The sequence below is a fragment of the Papio anubis genome, chromosome 4, assembly GCF_008728515.1.
Source record: "Papio anubis isolate 15944 chromosome 4, Panubis1.0, whole genome shotgun sequence".
Classification (NCBI taxonomy): domain Eukaryota; kingdom Metazoa; phylum Chordata; class Mammalia; order Primates; family Cercopithecidae; genus Papio; species Papio anubis.
The window spans coordinates 129,278,727-129,294,554 of NC_044979.1; the positions used below are offsets into that span (position 1 = coordinate 129,278,727).

The 15,828-nt window shown below is 45.8% G+C and overlaps 1 protein-coding gene across 4 annotated transcripts in view; it reads left to right on the forward strand.

The window, feature by feature from the left end:
* The window catches only part of LOC101000797 (S-adenosyl-L-methionine-dependent tRNA 4-demethylwyosine synthase TYW1), a 256,556-nt gene that overhangs the window by 17,304 nt on the left and 223,424 nt on the right, over positions 1-15,828 (forward strand). For 3 of the 4 annotated variants that reach the window (XM_021935762.2, XM_021935761.2, XM_003895916.5), the window contains 2 exons: positions 2,591-2,881; positions 14,433-14,555. In XM_021935762.2, coding sequence (XP_021791454.1) covers positions 2,591-2,881; positions 14,433-14,555 — 414 coding nt within the window. The remainder of the gene's footprint in view (positions 1-2,590; positions 2,882-14,432; positions 14,556-15,828) is intronic. The other variant, XM_009202869.4, reaches the window with a different exon arrangement.

Sequence of the window (15,828 nt, forward strand, 5' to 3'; positions counted from 1 at the left end):
TCGGCTCACTGCATTTCACGCCTCCCTACCAAGTAACTAGTTTCCCAAATAACCCTGCAAAACAATTTTGTGTTTTAGTAGGGGATTTCACTGTGTTAGCCAGGATGGTCTAATCTATGCGACCTAAAGTGCTGGGATTACAGAAGTAGGCCGGCTATTTTTATTTTTTTTAAGACAGAGGGTCTTGCTTTGTCACCTAGGCTGGAATGCAGTGACCTGATCAAAAAATTCTCTGAATCTTGAGTCCCTAGGCTCAAGGGATCCTCGAAGTCAGCCTCCTAGTAGCTGGAACTGTACCACCACCCCTTGCTAATGTTTTAACTTTTGTAGAGATTAGGGTCTCACTGTGTGTTGCCCAGGCTTGGTTCAAACTCCTGCCTCAAGCAGTCCTACCTTGGCCTCCCACATTGCTGGGATTTTGAAGTGAGCATGTGTCAGCCTGAACTCAGTTTAAAGCAATCATGAATTTTTTCAAGAGTGGAAAAAAACATTCATTGTCCTTTTTGTAATAAAACATTAAAATTTTTGGGTAGTTTTTTCCTGGGCTATTTTTCTAAATGAAATTAACTTGGCTCCTTTTGCATCTGTTCTTTACACTTGAAAAAATGGCTTGATGGAGCCTCTCAGTTTCTTGGTCATTTTGCATTGTGTACCTCTTCCTAGGGATGGGCCCACTGCCACAATATTGTCTGTTATCTCTGGTGGAGTATGGTAGCCGGTGGAGGTGGGAAGTTTTCTTTAAAAGCTGTTTTGACGTGAAGCAGTGGCTCACACCTGTAATCCCAGCACTTTGGGGAGACAGAGGATCACCTGAGAATTTCGAGGAGTTAGGCCCAGCCCTGACCAGCATGGAGACCCCATCTCTACTAAAAAATACAAAATTAGTCAGGCATGGTGGAGTGCTGTCCCAGCTACTTGGGAGGCTGAGGCAGGAGAATCACTTGAACCTGGGAGGTGGAGTTGCAGTGAAGAATTGTCACCATTGCCTCAGCCTGGGTAATGTGGTGAAACTCCGTCTCAAAAAATAAAAATAAAAAATAAAGAGAGTAGCGGTGGCTCATGCAATCAACACTTGGGAGGCTTGGTAGGCCCGGATCTAAGTTCAGGAGATCGAGACCATAAAACCCCGTCTCTACTAAAAATACAAAAACCCGGTAGTGGCGAAGCCTGTAGTCCCAACTCCAGGAGGCTGAGGCAGGAGAATGGCGTGCCAGGGGCGGGCTTGCAGTGAGCGAGGTCAGCGCCACTGCACTCCAGCTAAACAGAGCGAGACTCTGTCTCAAAAAAAAAAAAAAAAAATAAATAAATAAAAGCTGTTTTCATTCTATTGTGTCACAATGTAGATTTTGCCCCATATTTTCATTAAAAACATTTTTGATTATGTGTTTTTTGAGACATGATCTCACTGTGCTGCCTAGGTTGGAGTTCAGTGGCATGATCATAGCTTGCTGCAGCCTCGACCTCCCTGGGCTCAGGTGATCCTCCCACCTTAGCCTACTGAGTAGCTGGGACCACAGGCGCCCACCACATCCAGCTAGTTTTCGTATTTTTTGTAGAGGCTGGGTTTTCCTTTGGTGCCCAGGCTGGTGTTGAACTCGGGCTTGAGCATGCTTCTCGCCCCAGTCTCCCGAAGTGCTGGAATTATAGGCGTGAGCCACTGCACCTGGCCTATCCCCATATTTTCAAAGAAATTAGATTATGAATGGGCAAATTCAAATATGTAAATTTTTTTTTGTTGAGACAAAGTCACTTTCTTGCCCAGGCTGGAGTGCAATGGCACAGTCTGGGCTCATTGTAATCTCTGCCTCCTGGGTTCAAGGAATTCTCATGCCTCGGCCTTCCAAGTAGCCTGAATTACATGCGTGTGCCACCACGCCCCACTAATTTTTGTATTTTTAGTAGAGACGGGAGTCTCACCATGTTGGCCAGGCTGGTTTTGAACTCCTGACCTCAAGGCCTCAAGCAGTCTGCCTGCCTCAGCCTCCCAGAGTGCTGGGATTACAGGCGTGAGACACTGCACCTGGTCTAGATATGTAAATATTTTGTTTAATGCCTTGCCACTGAGGAAGCTGATTAAGTTTTTGAGCTCTTAACTGTGCCTCTGATAACCTCTGTTCCTCAGCTTAATTGCTTCATATCACAGTGAAATAAATTATTGAGTTTAGGAAATCACGAATCTTGCCAAATTGATTACATTTTCATTTTATAACTGAATCAGCTTAGGCCCCATAGGCTTTGTTACATTTTTGGAACTCATTTATTTTGTTAACTCCTGTTTTGTTCTTAATATGATATAGAATGGTAGGTTTCAAATTTTTGTTTTAGTCATTAACCCTTCATTTGATAAAGGGGATTTGTTTGTCCTTTTGATTAACAAAAAATTGAATGCAGAAAAGTAGAATATGTAAAATGCAGCTCTTCTGGGTCAAGGCTGGAACTTGAAGGCTTGAAGGTCATTGTGCCAAGCAATTTCCTCTTCCTCAGCAGCAGCCCGTGACCAGGGGCCCCAGAAGGACTTTGGGCTTTTGCAGAGCAGTCTGGAAAACCCTGATTTAGAGAACAGTGCTTTTAGCCTGTCTTTTCCTCGCAGGTTGGCAAAAATGTTGACAAGTGGCTCTGGATGCTTGGCGCACATCGTGTGATGAGTCGAGGGGAGGGCGACTGCGATGTGGTTAAAAGCAAGCATGGCAGCATTGAGGCGGACTTCAGAGCGTGGAAGACCAAATTCATCTCCCAGCTGCAGGCACTTCAGAAAGGGGAGAGAAAGAAGTCCTGTGGCGGCCACTGCAAGAAAGGCAAATGTGAATCTCACCAACATGGCTCAGAGGAGAGGGAGGAAGGATCTCACGAGCAGGATGAATTGCATCACAAAGACACTGAGGTATACTGCCTGTGTGTCCATCTCTCGATGCTTTCCCCCTCTGCTTGGAGATCTTGAGCTTGACCTCTTCCTCAATAAACTACCTCGTTGGCTTCTGGTTAGAAGGAAGATGTGCTGAGTGCAGTGGCTTGCACTTGTAATCCTCACACTTCGGGAGGCCAAGGTGGGAGTATTGCTTGAGTCCAGGAGTTCAGGACCAGCCTGGGCAACATAGCAAGACCCTATCTTTACCACGATAATTTTATGTTTAGGAAGGCATGGTGGTGCACGCCTGTTGTCTCAGCTACGTAGGAGATGGAGTTGGGAGGATCGCCTGAGCCCAGGAATTTGAGGCTGCAGTGAGCTGTGATCATGCCACTGCCCTCCAGCCTGGGCAACAGAGTGAGACCCTACCTCAAAAACAAAGATAGGAACAATAACAAAGAAAGAAGGAGGGTGTGAAACTCATGTGGTGGTGTTTCAGAGAGAGAGTGAGGCCTTAGAAATTAAGCCATATCATGCTAGATGCTTTCCAGAGTCTCTTCTTTAGGCCAGGCACAGTGGCTCACACTTGTAATCCCAGCACTTTTGGGAGGCCAAGGTGGGTGGATCACTTGAAGTCAGGGGTTTGAGACCATTCTGGCCAACATGGCGAAACCCCATCCTACTAAAAAGACAAAAATTAGCTGGGCGTGGTGATGGGCATCTGTAATCCCAGCTACTCGGATGCTGAGGCACAAGAATCGCTTGAACCCGGGAGGTGGAGGTTGCAGTGATCTGAGATCACGCGACTGCACTCCAGCCTGGGCGACAGAGTAAGACTCGGTCTCCAAAAAAAAAAAAAAAAAAAAAAACAACCAAAATCTCTTATTTAATCCTTGCATTGTTAGAGTCAAGTAGATTTTTACCACATTTTGCAAGTTGCAAAATGGAGCCACAGAGAAGTTAAATTTGTCCCAGCCTGAGCTCACGTCTCATTATCCCCAGATCACACATACCTCCTGACTTCAATGACTCCATTAGTTACTCAAACTGAAGGCTGCAAGTCATCCTAGATTCCGCTCTTTTTCCCTCACATTCTGAGCGTTTCTCTTGCTTCTTTCTTTAAATACCCCAATGCCTTTGAAGCTCCTGTCTTCAGGCTGTAACACTCCTGTCATCTTCACAGCTGTTATCTTTAGGCCACCTGGTCAGTTGCGTAATTCAGCAGCAACTTTACGTTCTGACTCATTGTTTCTCTCTCCACCTCTGTTCCTACCATTATTCTTTGAGGCTGTGGCATCGTTGTGGATGATCTGTTTAACACCCTGGCCTGCAGTTTCCTGGCCTTCACACCTCCAGCAACCATTTTTCCACTGACCCTGGTCTCTCCCTTACATGGGCACATCTGAAATCCAAGTTCCTCTCATGCTTACTATGACCTCATTCTGTGGCCTCTACTTTAACAACATTCCTTTTATTTTTTTTTTTTGAGACAGGGTCTCACTGTGTCACCCCCAGTCTGGAGTATAACGGTGTGATCATGGCTCACTGCAGCCTCGACCTCCCCAGGCAGTGGTGATCCTCCCACTTTAGCCTCCCAAATAGCTGGGATTATAGGCATGTGCCACTACACCTAGCTAATTTGTCTATTTTTTTTTGCAGAGATAGAGTTTCACCATGTTGCCTAGGCTGGTTTTTTGAACACTTGGGCTCAAGCCATCCACTTGGCCCGGCCTCCCAAAATGCTGGAATCATAGGCATGAGCAACTGTGCCTGGCCTTTAAAATTCTTTTGATCCGGCCGGGTGCGGTGGCTCATGCCTGTAATCCCAGCACTTTGGGAGGATGAGGCGGGTAGATCATGAGGTCAGGAAGTCAAGACCAGCCTGGCCAACATGGTGAAACCCTGTCTCTACTAAAAATACAAAAATTAGCTGGGCGTGGTGGCGGGCGCCGGTAGTCCCAGCTACTCGGGAGGCTGAGGCAGGAGAATCGCTTGAACCTGAGAGATGGAGTTTGCAGTGAGCTGAGATCACACCACTGCACTGGGTAACAGAGCAAGACTCCATCTCAAAAAAAAAAAAAAGAATCCCATCTGAACCTATACATTTTTATTGAGTAGTAGAAACTGCTTACTTCATTTCCCTCCTTAAACCCCATTTTGAGTTTTATCCTCACTCTGTTATAAACCTCTTCAATTTTTTTTCCCTTTTGTTTGAGATGGAGTCTTGCTTTGTCTCCCAGGCTGGAGTGAAGTGGCGCAATCTCAGCTCACTGCAACCTCTGCCTCCTGGGTTCAAGGATTCTCCTGCTTCAGCCTCCCAAGTAACTGGGATTACAGGTGTGTGCCACCATGCCCAGGTAATTTTTGTATTTTTAGTAGAGACGGGGTTTTGCCATGTTGGCCAGGCTGGTCTCAAACTCCTGACCTCAGGTGATCCACCTACCTTGGCCTCCCAAAGTACTGGGATTACAGTCGTGAGCCACTGTGGCAAGCCTTAACCTTTTCAATTGCTTTACCTCTCACTGACTCTTCTAACCCGATTGGCCAAAACCCAACCCAGCCTGAAACCACCCCCTTCACATCAGCCTTCCCCATGCCTGCTGCTGATTGTTTGACTACAGATTCATGACCACAGGCTAAAGTGTAGACTCAGAAGTGCCCTACAGTCTCACAACTTTCCTTGCAAATTCCCCTTCTTATTCTCCAAGATGACTGCTCCGTACTCATTTCCTCCCAACCCCTTCCCTCAGCTCCCATCTGAAGCCATCAGAGGGGAGCTCTCTCAGTGTCTCCCCAGCCCATTTCCAGATCTTCACTACCTCTCCTGGCTCAGAAGACCAACTGTCTGGTTCCTGTCCCAGACTACATCTGTCCATGCTGTGGAATCAAGGACTGGGTTCCTTCATTGATTGCTTCTCTTCTCCTGTATCATTCATTTATTTTCTCTACTAGATTGTTCCCATAAATTTATAAAGACACCCCAGAATTATATTTGTTTAAACAAACTTAAAAAACAAAAAACAGGTTGGGTGCGGTGGCTGACGGCTGTACTCCCAGCATTTTGGGAGGCCAAGGCGGGCAGATCACCTGAGGTCAGGAGTCTGAGACCAGCCTGGCCAATGTGGTGAAACCCCATCTCTACTAAAATACAAAAAAATTAGCCAGGCGTGGTGGCTCACACCTGTAATCCCAGCTACTCAGGAGACTGAGGCAGGAGAATCACTTGAACCTGGGAGGTGAAGGTTGCAGTGAGTCGAGATGGTGCCACTGCACCCCAGCCTGGGTGACAGAGTGAGACTCTGTTTAAAGAAAAAACAAAAAAAACCCCAAAAACTGAAAAAATAGAGAGGCGTCTCCAGAGTTTAGCAGATACCTCTTAGCTCTGTCTCTTGCTTAGCTCCCAGGTTATATTTGCCCTCTCTGGATTCCTTACATTTTTGCCAACTCAGTGAGGCACTTAAAATTGTGCTTTAAAAATTATTACCTTGGCTGGGTGTGGTGGCTCACGCCTGTAATCCCAGCACTTTGGGAGGCCGAGGTGGGCAGATCACTTGAGGTCAGGAGTTCGAGACCAACCTGGCCAAATAGTAAAACCCTCTCTCCACTAAAAGTACAAAAATTAGCTGGGCGTGGTGGCACTGGTAGTCCCAGCTACTCCAGAGGCTGAGACAGGAGAATCCTTGAACTGGGGGGGTGGAGGTTGCAGTGAGCCGAGATTGCACCACTGTACTCCAGCCTGGGCGATAGAGCGAGACTCTGTCCCCCCCCCCCAAAAAAAAAATTACCTTATTTAGTTTTTGTTGTTTTCTGCAGGAGAGTTGTTGAAAGTCTGTCATATGGCTGGGAACAGAAGCCTCTGTCAACTCTCAGCTACTCCAGTTTGGCTTTCTCTCCCCCTGAACTGCTCTTTTCTACACCCAGGGGACTTCATGTCATCAAGCCTGAGGGGGATTTACAAAAGGAAAATAGATTTTATTTAAGAGATGAAAGCTTTTTATTTTATTATGTTATTTTATACAGGGTCTTGCTTTGTTGCCCAGGCCAGAGTGTCGTGGAGTGATCATAGCTCACTGCAGCTTTGAACTTCTGAGCTCGAGTGATCCTCCTGCCTCAGCCTCCTGAGTAGCAGGGACTTACAGTCCTGCGCCACCATCCTGTCTACTTTTAATTTTTGTTTTTGGAGAGACAGGGTCTCACTATTTTGCCCAGGCTGATCTTGAACTCCTGGCCTCCAGCGATCCTCCCACCTTGGCCTCCCAAAGTGTTGGGATTACGAGCCTCCACACTGGCTGCAAGCTCTTTAAATTATGGGACCCGTCATCTGAATTGAAATTGATGTTTCATTCCAATTTCAATTCAGTCATAGCTTGGACTGAAATGAAATTGGAATGAAACATCTGTCATATCACTTCCTGTTGAGCTAAATAATTGTCTCTTGAAGCCATCTGCTCTGTGGGCTTTAGACTGACTGCCTCCAGGTAGACATAAAATGCTATATGCATTTCACACCATACCTGATATCCTATCATTCAACAGTGCATAGCTAATCACTAATCAATGTTATCTCTGTAAAGCAATGAGAATTTCTGTCCAATAACTTGGTATTGACCACTCCTTGTTCCCTTTGCTTTTAAAAACCTGCTTGTTGGCCGGGTGCGGTGGCTCACGCCTGTAATCCCAGCACTTTAGAAGGCCGAGACGTGCGGATCACGAGGTCAGGAGATCGAGACCATCCTGGCTAACACGGTGAAACCCCGTCTCTATTAAAAATACAAAAAAAAAAAAAAACTAGCTGGGCGAAGTGGCAGGCACCTGTAGTCCCAGCTGCTCGGGAGGGTGAGGCAGGAGAATGGCGTGAACCCGGGAGGCGGAGCTTACAGTGAGCCAAGATCCGGCCACTGCACTCCAGCCTGGGCGACAGAGCGAGGAAGTCTCAAAAAAAAACAAAAACAAAAAACCTGGTTGTAACAAAAGCTAATGGAGCAGTCCTTTCAACTGCAAAGTGTGCCTGAGGCAACTGCCCTCATTTTAGCTCAAATAAACCCTTTAAACTATATTTTGGCTAGGTGCAGTGGCTCACCCCTGTAATCCCAATCCCAGTGCTTTCCAAGGCCAAGGTGGGAGGATTACTTGAGGCCAGGAATTAGAGACCAGCCTGGGCAACATAGTGAGACACTGTCTCTAATTTAAAAAAGGGTCCGGGCATAGTGGCTCACACCTGTAATCCCAGCACTTTGGGAGGCCGAGGCAGGCAGATCACCTGAAGTCAGGAGTTCAAGACTAGCCTGGCTAACATGGTGAAACCCTGTCTCTACTGAAAATACAAAAAAAATTTAGCTGGGTGTGATGGCAGGCGCCTGTAATCCCAGCTACTCGGGAGGCTGAGGCAGGAGAATTGCTTGAACCTGGGAGGTGGAGGTTGCAGTGAGCCGAGATCGTGGTACTGCAGTATAGCCTGGGTAACAAGAGCGAAAACCGCATCTCAAAAAAAAAAAAATGTTTTGTGTCTCACCTTTTAGATCTACGCGTCTCATGGATATTTCTGTCTTTATTTTACTTGACTTCTCAGCAGCATTTGTCATAGCTGATTCCTCCTTTGAATCTATCTTCCTGACTTTCATGACGTCATTGTCATAGAGTTTCTCCTTTTTTACTTGGGGTCTTTTCCTTTTCTTTATTCAGCCTCTGCATGTTGGAGTGATTCAGGTTTGGTGCTGGATTATGCGCTGACACTCTCTTCCTGGGTGATCTCATCCAGTTTCACGACTTCAGACATCGTCCACGTGCCAGTTATTCCCACATTTGTACTTCCAGATCCAGGGTCAACCCTGAATTCTCTTCTCATGTATGCCTTTTAAAAATTTATTCTTGTGTATCTGATGCTTCACAAATCCAAAATGGAGCTCTTTATCTCCACCCTTCTGTTATGTTCCACTGTTGTGTTTCCCATCTCAGGAAACACTCCCACCATCTCAGTGGCTTAAAAAGAAACCTAAGAGCTGTGCTTGATTCTTTCCTTTGCCTCATTCCTGTATTGAATTCCTCAGTAAGTCTGGTTCCTTCTTTGTCCAAAACAGAGGTCAGCTAAACTTTTGAGATCGGAGTCTCATGGGCTGTGTCACCCAGGGCTGGAGTGCAGGAGCATTGCTCACTGCAAGTCTGGCCTCCCAGGTTCACGCTTATTTTTCCTCTGCCTCTTTAGCCTCCGAGTAGCGGGACTACAGGCTCGGGCCACCACTCGCTAGTTTTTTGTATTTTTTAGGTAGAGAGACGGGTTTCACCATGTTAGCCAGGATGGTCTCGGATCTCCTGACCTCGATCCACCACCGGGCCTCCCAAAGTGCTGGGATTACAGGCTTGAGCCACCGCGCCCGGCCAGCAAACTTTCTATGAAGGGCCGGTTAGTCAATATTTTCAGCTTTGTGGGCCACATGGTTTTTGTTGAAACTGTTAAGTGTGCCATTGTGTCAAGAAAACAGCCATAGGGGACATGTAAATGAATTGTCATGTTGAGATCTGGCCCGAGGCTGCCTGGATTTGGCCGTAGTTTGCAAACCTCTGGCTTAAAATATTTCATATCCATCCAATTCCCTCCATCTCTACTGCTAACTTGCAAGTTCAAGCCATATTGCTTGACCAGACTACTGTAGCAGCCACATATTTTGTCCTCCTATCTCTTCTCCGTCTATCATTCAGAGTAGACTTTTTTGGGGCACGCGGGGTGGAGAACAGGGTCGTTCCCAGGCTGGAGTATAGTGGCACACTCTTGGCTCACTGCAGCAACCTCCTGGGGTCAAGCCATCCTCCTGCGTCAGCCTCCTGAGTAGCTGGGACTACAGGTGCACACCACTGTGCCTGGCTAATTTTTGTATATTTTGTAGAGACAGGGTTTCACTCTGTTGTCCAGGCTGATCTCAAACTCTTGGGCTTAAGCAATCTACCTGCCTTGGCTTTCCAAAGTGATTACAGTCGTGACCCGCCACACCCGGCCTCAGAGTAATTTTTTTTTTTTTTTTTAAGGCAGAGTCTCGCTCTGTCACCCAGGCTGGAGCACAGTGGTGCGATCTTGGCTCACTGCAAGCTCCGCCTCCTGGGTTCACACCATTCTCCTGCCTCAGCCTCCCGAGTAGCTGAGACTACAGGCGCCTGCCACCACGCCTGGCTAATTTTTTGCATTTTTAGTAGAGACCGGGTTTCACCATGTTAGCCAGGATGATCTCAATCTCCTGATCTCGTGATCCGCCCGCCTCGGCCTCCCAAAGTTGCTGGGGTTGCAGGTGTGGGCCACCGCGCCCGGCCAAGTAATCTTAAAAGTACAAATCAGATCATGTTACCCTCTTGTTTAAAAGTGATTTTTCATTGCTGCTTTCATAAAAACTTCATTTCTTAGTGTGACCTTAGCACCTAATCTGACTCTTGAATTTCTCCATTGTCATCCTACTATTCTCTGTCTTCCTCTCCAACCTCTAGCCATGTGGTCTCCTTGGTGCTAAAAATATTTGTCAAGGCCGGGCGTGGTGGCTCATGCCTGTAATCCCAGCACTTTGGGAGTTCAAGGCGGGGGGATCACAAGGTCGGGAATTAGAGACCAGCCTTACCAACACTGTGAAACCCTGTCTCTATTAAAAATACAAAAATTAGCTGGGCATAGTGGCGGGCACCTGTAATCCCAGCTACTCGGGAGGCTGAAGCAGGAGAATTGCTTGAACCTGGGAGGCGGAGGTTGTGGTGAGCTGAGATCGCGCCCCTGCACTCCAGCCTGGGCGACAATGAGACTGTGGTCTCCAAAAAAAAAAAAATTTTTTTTGCCAAATAAGTTTGAATATCCAACCTTCTGCTCACCTGTTACTCTTTAGTTCAGGCCAGCATCTTTTCTTCCCAAGGGGATTGTCGTACATTGTTCAGATTTATCCTTGTCTGTAGTCTTGTTTCCCTTAAATTACCTTCTGTCTTCCCAGTTGAGTGAGCTATTGAAATGCAGGTTTGTGTTATTTCTCTGTTCAGACCATGTTAGACGCTTCTTGTTCTCTCTTTCCAGGGCAGGCAAGATCCTTTGCAGTCCGGCCCACATCTTTCTCTGCTACATTTTCTCCCCATGTCGTATGCTTTATTCTCCATCTGCTGGTACTTTCTGAGTGGCAGACAGTAGCTAAATGCCTCGTGGTGCTTGCCTCGGTGACTTTGCCCATCCCCTTCCAATAGCATTCCCACATGTCTTTCCCTGGCCAGGCCTGTTTACTTACCCTTCACATATGACTCAGGTATCGTGGCTCCTTTTCATATTCCTAAACCCTCTCATTAAAGCCCCTTTAAATGTAGCATCTGTACGTCTCTTACTGGATTGCAATCTTTGTGGGGACCAGGGGAATGTGTTGCATTAATTTTCTAGCACTACTGGCTACCATGAGTATATTCAGTGTTCAAGAGAACTTTTGAAGTTTCCCAAGGTCACAGAGCCAAGTTAATAGCAGTTTTGATCTGATTTTATGTGAAGATGAAATAGGTTCCTTTTGGAAAAAGTAAATTCTCGACATGAGTCTTTCCATCAGAAACTCGAGTCTAAGGAGAAGTTATCAAGGAGAGTCTAGGACAGGGATCAGCAAACAGGCTCACTGGCCAGATGCAGCCTATTGCCTGTTGTTGTTTGAAACAGAGGCCAGTCTGTCCCCCAGTCTGGAGTGCAGTAGTTAGTGCACAGCTCACTGTAGCCTCTAATTCCTGGGCTCAAGCAATCCTCCTATCTCAGTCTCCTGAGTAGCTGGGCCTACAGGCGTGCACCACCATGCCCAGCCAAGTTTTTTTCTTTTTTGTAGAGATGGGGTCCCACTGTGTTGCCCAGACTGATCTCGAACTCTTGAACTCAAGCAATCCTCCTGCCTTGGCCTCCCAAACTGTTGGGATTACAAGTGTGAGCCAGTGCACCCAGCTTGTTTTTTAATTTTTTAAAATACAGGTTTTGGGAGAATAGCCATGCTCATTTATGTGTTGTCATAGCTGCTTTAGTGTTAGAGGGGCAGATTTGCGTAGTTAAGACAGGATTGTATGTCCCACAAGGTCAGAAATACTTACAATTTGGTGTTTTACAGCAAAAGTTATACTGACTTCTTGTCCAGGATAATATGGGGAGATTGGACCAGATGATCCCTGATGTTTCTTCTCTGTCTAAGATTCTGAAATGTATTGGAAATGATGAGGTAGGAGCACAGGACACATGGGCAATATGGAACTTACTGCAATTCTAGGAAAATGAGTACATCAGGAGATCCTAATACTGAAGGTATTCTTATATATTTAGACAAACTGATTGGAAAACACTGGACTAGAAGATCTAAAAATGGACTAATTGTTAGAAAGTATGTTTCAGGTGGTATACTTGACTCTCCTTGATAGCTTGGTCATGAGGCTGGGATATCAGGGTGGAGTTAACTGGCAGAGATTTTCTGTTGAAGCTGGGCTAAATTAAAGAACACATCCATACACTTATTTCTGGAAACAGTTTATTTTGTCATCTGGAAGCAAGGCAGAGAAGACTATTCATTTATTGACAAAGCAAAAGAGATACCAGGGAGCCACCCACAGTGCTGCTTCTGTAGTCTCAGGCTTGATTTGTAGTAGAAGAGGGTTAGATTGTCCATGGTAATCCTATCATCTGGCGCAGGATAAGGAGTGACCTTGTCTAAGGGGGGCTGTTTTATTTTGTATTGAACACTTGATCAGCAGCATCTGATTATATGATATCTCTCTGCTATGCTGTGGGGCATATTGGCCTGTATATGAAGGTTATTGACATTTTGTTTCTTTTAATTTAATTTAATTGTTTTCTTTTTTTTTGTTCACTCTGTTGCCAAGGCTGGAGTGCAGTGTTGCGATCTTGGCTCACTGCAACCTCCACTTCCTAGGTTAAAGCAATTCTCCTGTCTCAGCCTCTGGAGTAGCTGGGACTACAGGTGCATGCCACCACACCCGGCTAATTTTTGTATTTTTAGTAGAGACAGGGTTTCACCATGGTGGTCAGCAGGTCTCGAACTCTTGACCTCAGGTGATCCATCTGCTTTGGCCTCCCAAAGTGCTGGGATTACAGGCATGAGTCCCTGTGCCTGGCCTGTTTCTTTTAATTTTAAAGTGACCCTTGAGTTACTCAGAAAGTACCTGCTGTTGAAAACAAACAACTACTTCACCTCTTAAAAATCTCTTTATCAGCTGGGCATGGTGGCTCACATTTGTAACTCCAGCAATTTGGGAGGCTGAGGCGGGCAGATCACCTGAGGTCAGGAGTCTGAGACCAGCCTGGCCAACATGGTGAAATCCCATCTCTACTAAAAATATAAAAATTAGCCGGGTGTGATGGTGCATGCCTGCAGTCCCAGCTACTCTGGAGACCGAGGCATGACAATTGCTTGAACCCAGGAGGTAGAGGTTGCAGTGAGCCAAGATCATGCCACTGCACTCCAGCCTGGGTGACAGAGCGAGACTCAAAACAACAACAACAACAAAACAAACAAACAAAATCTCTCTATTGTTTGATTCTGCCTTATCCTCCATTGGAGAAAGGGATGAAGGCTGCCACGTATTAGCCGAGATTTCTTAACTTCTTTAGCTTTAATTTCCTCATCTATGAGATGATGTTGAACCTATCTACATCATAAATAGTTGAGGATGAAATGAATGGGTATATGAACATTGTGCTGGGGACGTAGTAGATACTCCGCAAATGTGTCTCCCCAGTGATGTCACATTTCCTCTACTTCTGCTTGGCATGTGTCTTGTTCCCCTGAGCCCAGCTCATGTCATTGTGACGTGGGAGGGCAGGTGAAGTGTTAGTTGTTCTCACTCCATCATGCGCTTTCATAATTATGAGTCTGATGCTAAAGACTTAAGATTTATTTCTTCATTGTTGTTTTTGTTGTTTTGTAGAGATGAGGGTTTCACTATGTTGCCCAGGCTGGTCTTGAACTCCTGGCTTCAAGTGACGCTTCTGCATCAGTCTCCTAAGTAGTTGGGACTATAGACATGTGCTACCACATCTGTCTAATGGTGTACATTTTTTTGTAGCAATGTGGTCTTGCTGTGTTGCCCAGGCTGGTTTCAAACTCCTGACCTCAAGCAGACCTCCCATCTTAGCCTCACGAAGAGCTGGGTGAGCCACCATACCCAGCCTAGATTTTATTTTTAAATTAAGAATTTATAGATAGCCGGGCGCTGTGGCTCACACCTGTAATCTCAGCACTTTGGGAGGCTGAGGTGGGTGGATTACCTGAGGTCAGGGGTTCGAGACCAGCCTGGCCAACATGATGAAACCCTGTCTCTACTAAAAATACAAAAATTAGCCGGGTGTGGTGGTATGCACCTGTGATCCTAGCTACTTGGGAGGCTGAGGCAGGAGAATCACTTGAACCCAAGAGGCGGAGGTTGCAGTGAGCCGAGATCATGCCACTGCACTCCAGCCTGGGTGACAGAGCGAGACCCTGTCTCAAAAAAAAAAAAAACAAGAATTTAGAGACCTAGTGAATTCTTAGTGTGGGAGGGAGTGTAAGAGAACTTTGCCTTTGCCCCTTTGAACACTGTTTCTGAAGCATTTCTCTTCCAGGAGGAAGAGCCCTTTGAGAGCTCCAGTGAAGAAGAGTTTGGTGGTGAGGACCGTCAGAGCCTAAATTCCATTGTTGATGTTGAAGATTTGGGCAAAATTATGGATCATGTGAAGAAAGAAAAGGTACCATTACTTTGGGAAATGTTGCACTTGGCTCCCGCAGTTGGTTAACATTTAGTATTTATTGCTATGTAGTCCATCTGAGCTCACAAGAAGAGTTTCATTTCTCTAGCTTCTGTCTTGAGGGTTTTATAATTTTTTTTTTTGCCATTTTTCATGAGCATGGTGAACATCTCAGCCCTGTGAAAGTCAGCTCATCAGAGGATAAGCAGGAGATTTGAGAACAAGGACTGAGGACAGTGTGGATCAGGGGCGTCCAATCTTTTGGCTTTCCTGGGCCACACTGGTAGAAAAATTGTCTTGGGCAACACATAAAATACACTAATGATAGCTGATGAGCTTAAAAAAAATCGCAAAAAAAAAATCTTACAATGTTTTAAAACAGTTTATAAATTTGTGTTGGGCCAGTGGGCTGTGGTTTGGACACGCTTGGTGTAGATGGTCAGAGAGATTTTATTCAGGGCTCTTTGAAGATGAACAACATGATAGGATTTATTATGGTTGAGATTCCAAGTGAAACTCCAGTGTTAATTTGCTTCTCTGCTGTATAGACTAAGTGGTGTTGGGGCTTAAGGATGGCAGCCTGGTCTGTGGGTGTGGAGATCAGCGTGAGTGGGGCCCCTAGGAATCCAGGAAATATCAGTCTGGGATGTAACTGTTTCAGTGACTAGATGACTAGATGAATGTGAGAATGTACGATGCAGTAGGATTTCATGCTTCAAAAAGATTAATGAACATAATAGATTATATTACATCAAATAAAAAAAGAAAGTAGTCAGCTGCGGTGCAGTGGCTCACGCTTTTCTATATGATTCAAAATCTAGAAGCAATAAAAAACATTAAATTTATGAATGACTTTAAAGTATTTTACCTGGTCATAAGGAAAATCAAAAGGCAAAACAGGAGAAACTATTTGCCCCTTATATCTCAGACAAGGTGTTTATCTTTTTACCATACAATGAGCTCTTAAAAAAAGGCAGACCTGCAGGCACGGTGACTCACGCCTGTAATCCCAGCACTTTGTGGTGGCCGAGGCAGGCACATCACGAGGTCAGGAGATTGAGACCATCCTGGCTAATACAGTGAAACCCCATCTCTACTAAAAATACAGAAAATTAGCTGGGCGCAGTGGCAGGTGCCTGTAGTCCCAGCTACTCGGGAGGCTGAGGCAAGAGAATGGTGTGAATTCCGGAGGCGGAGCTTGTAGAGAGCCGAGATTGTGCCACTGCACTCTGGCCTGGGTGACAGAGCAAGAATCTGTCTCAAAAACAAACAA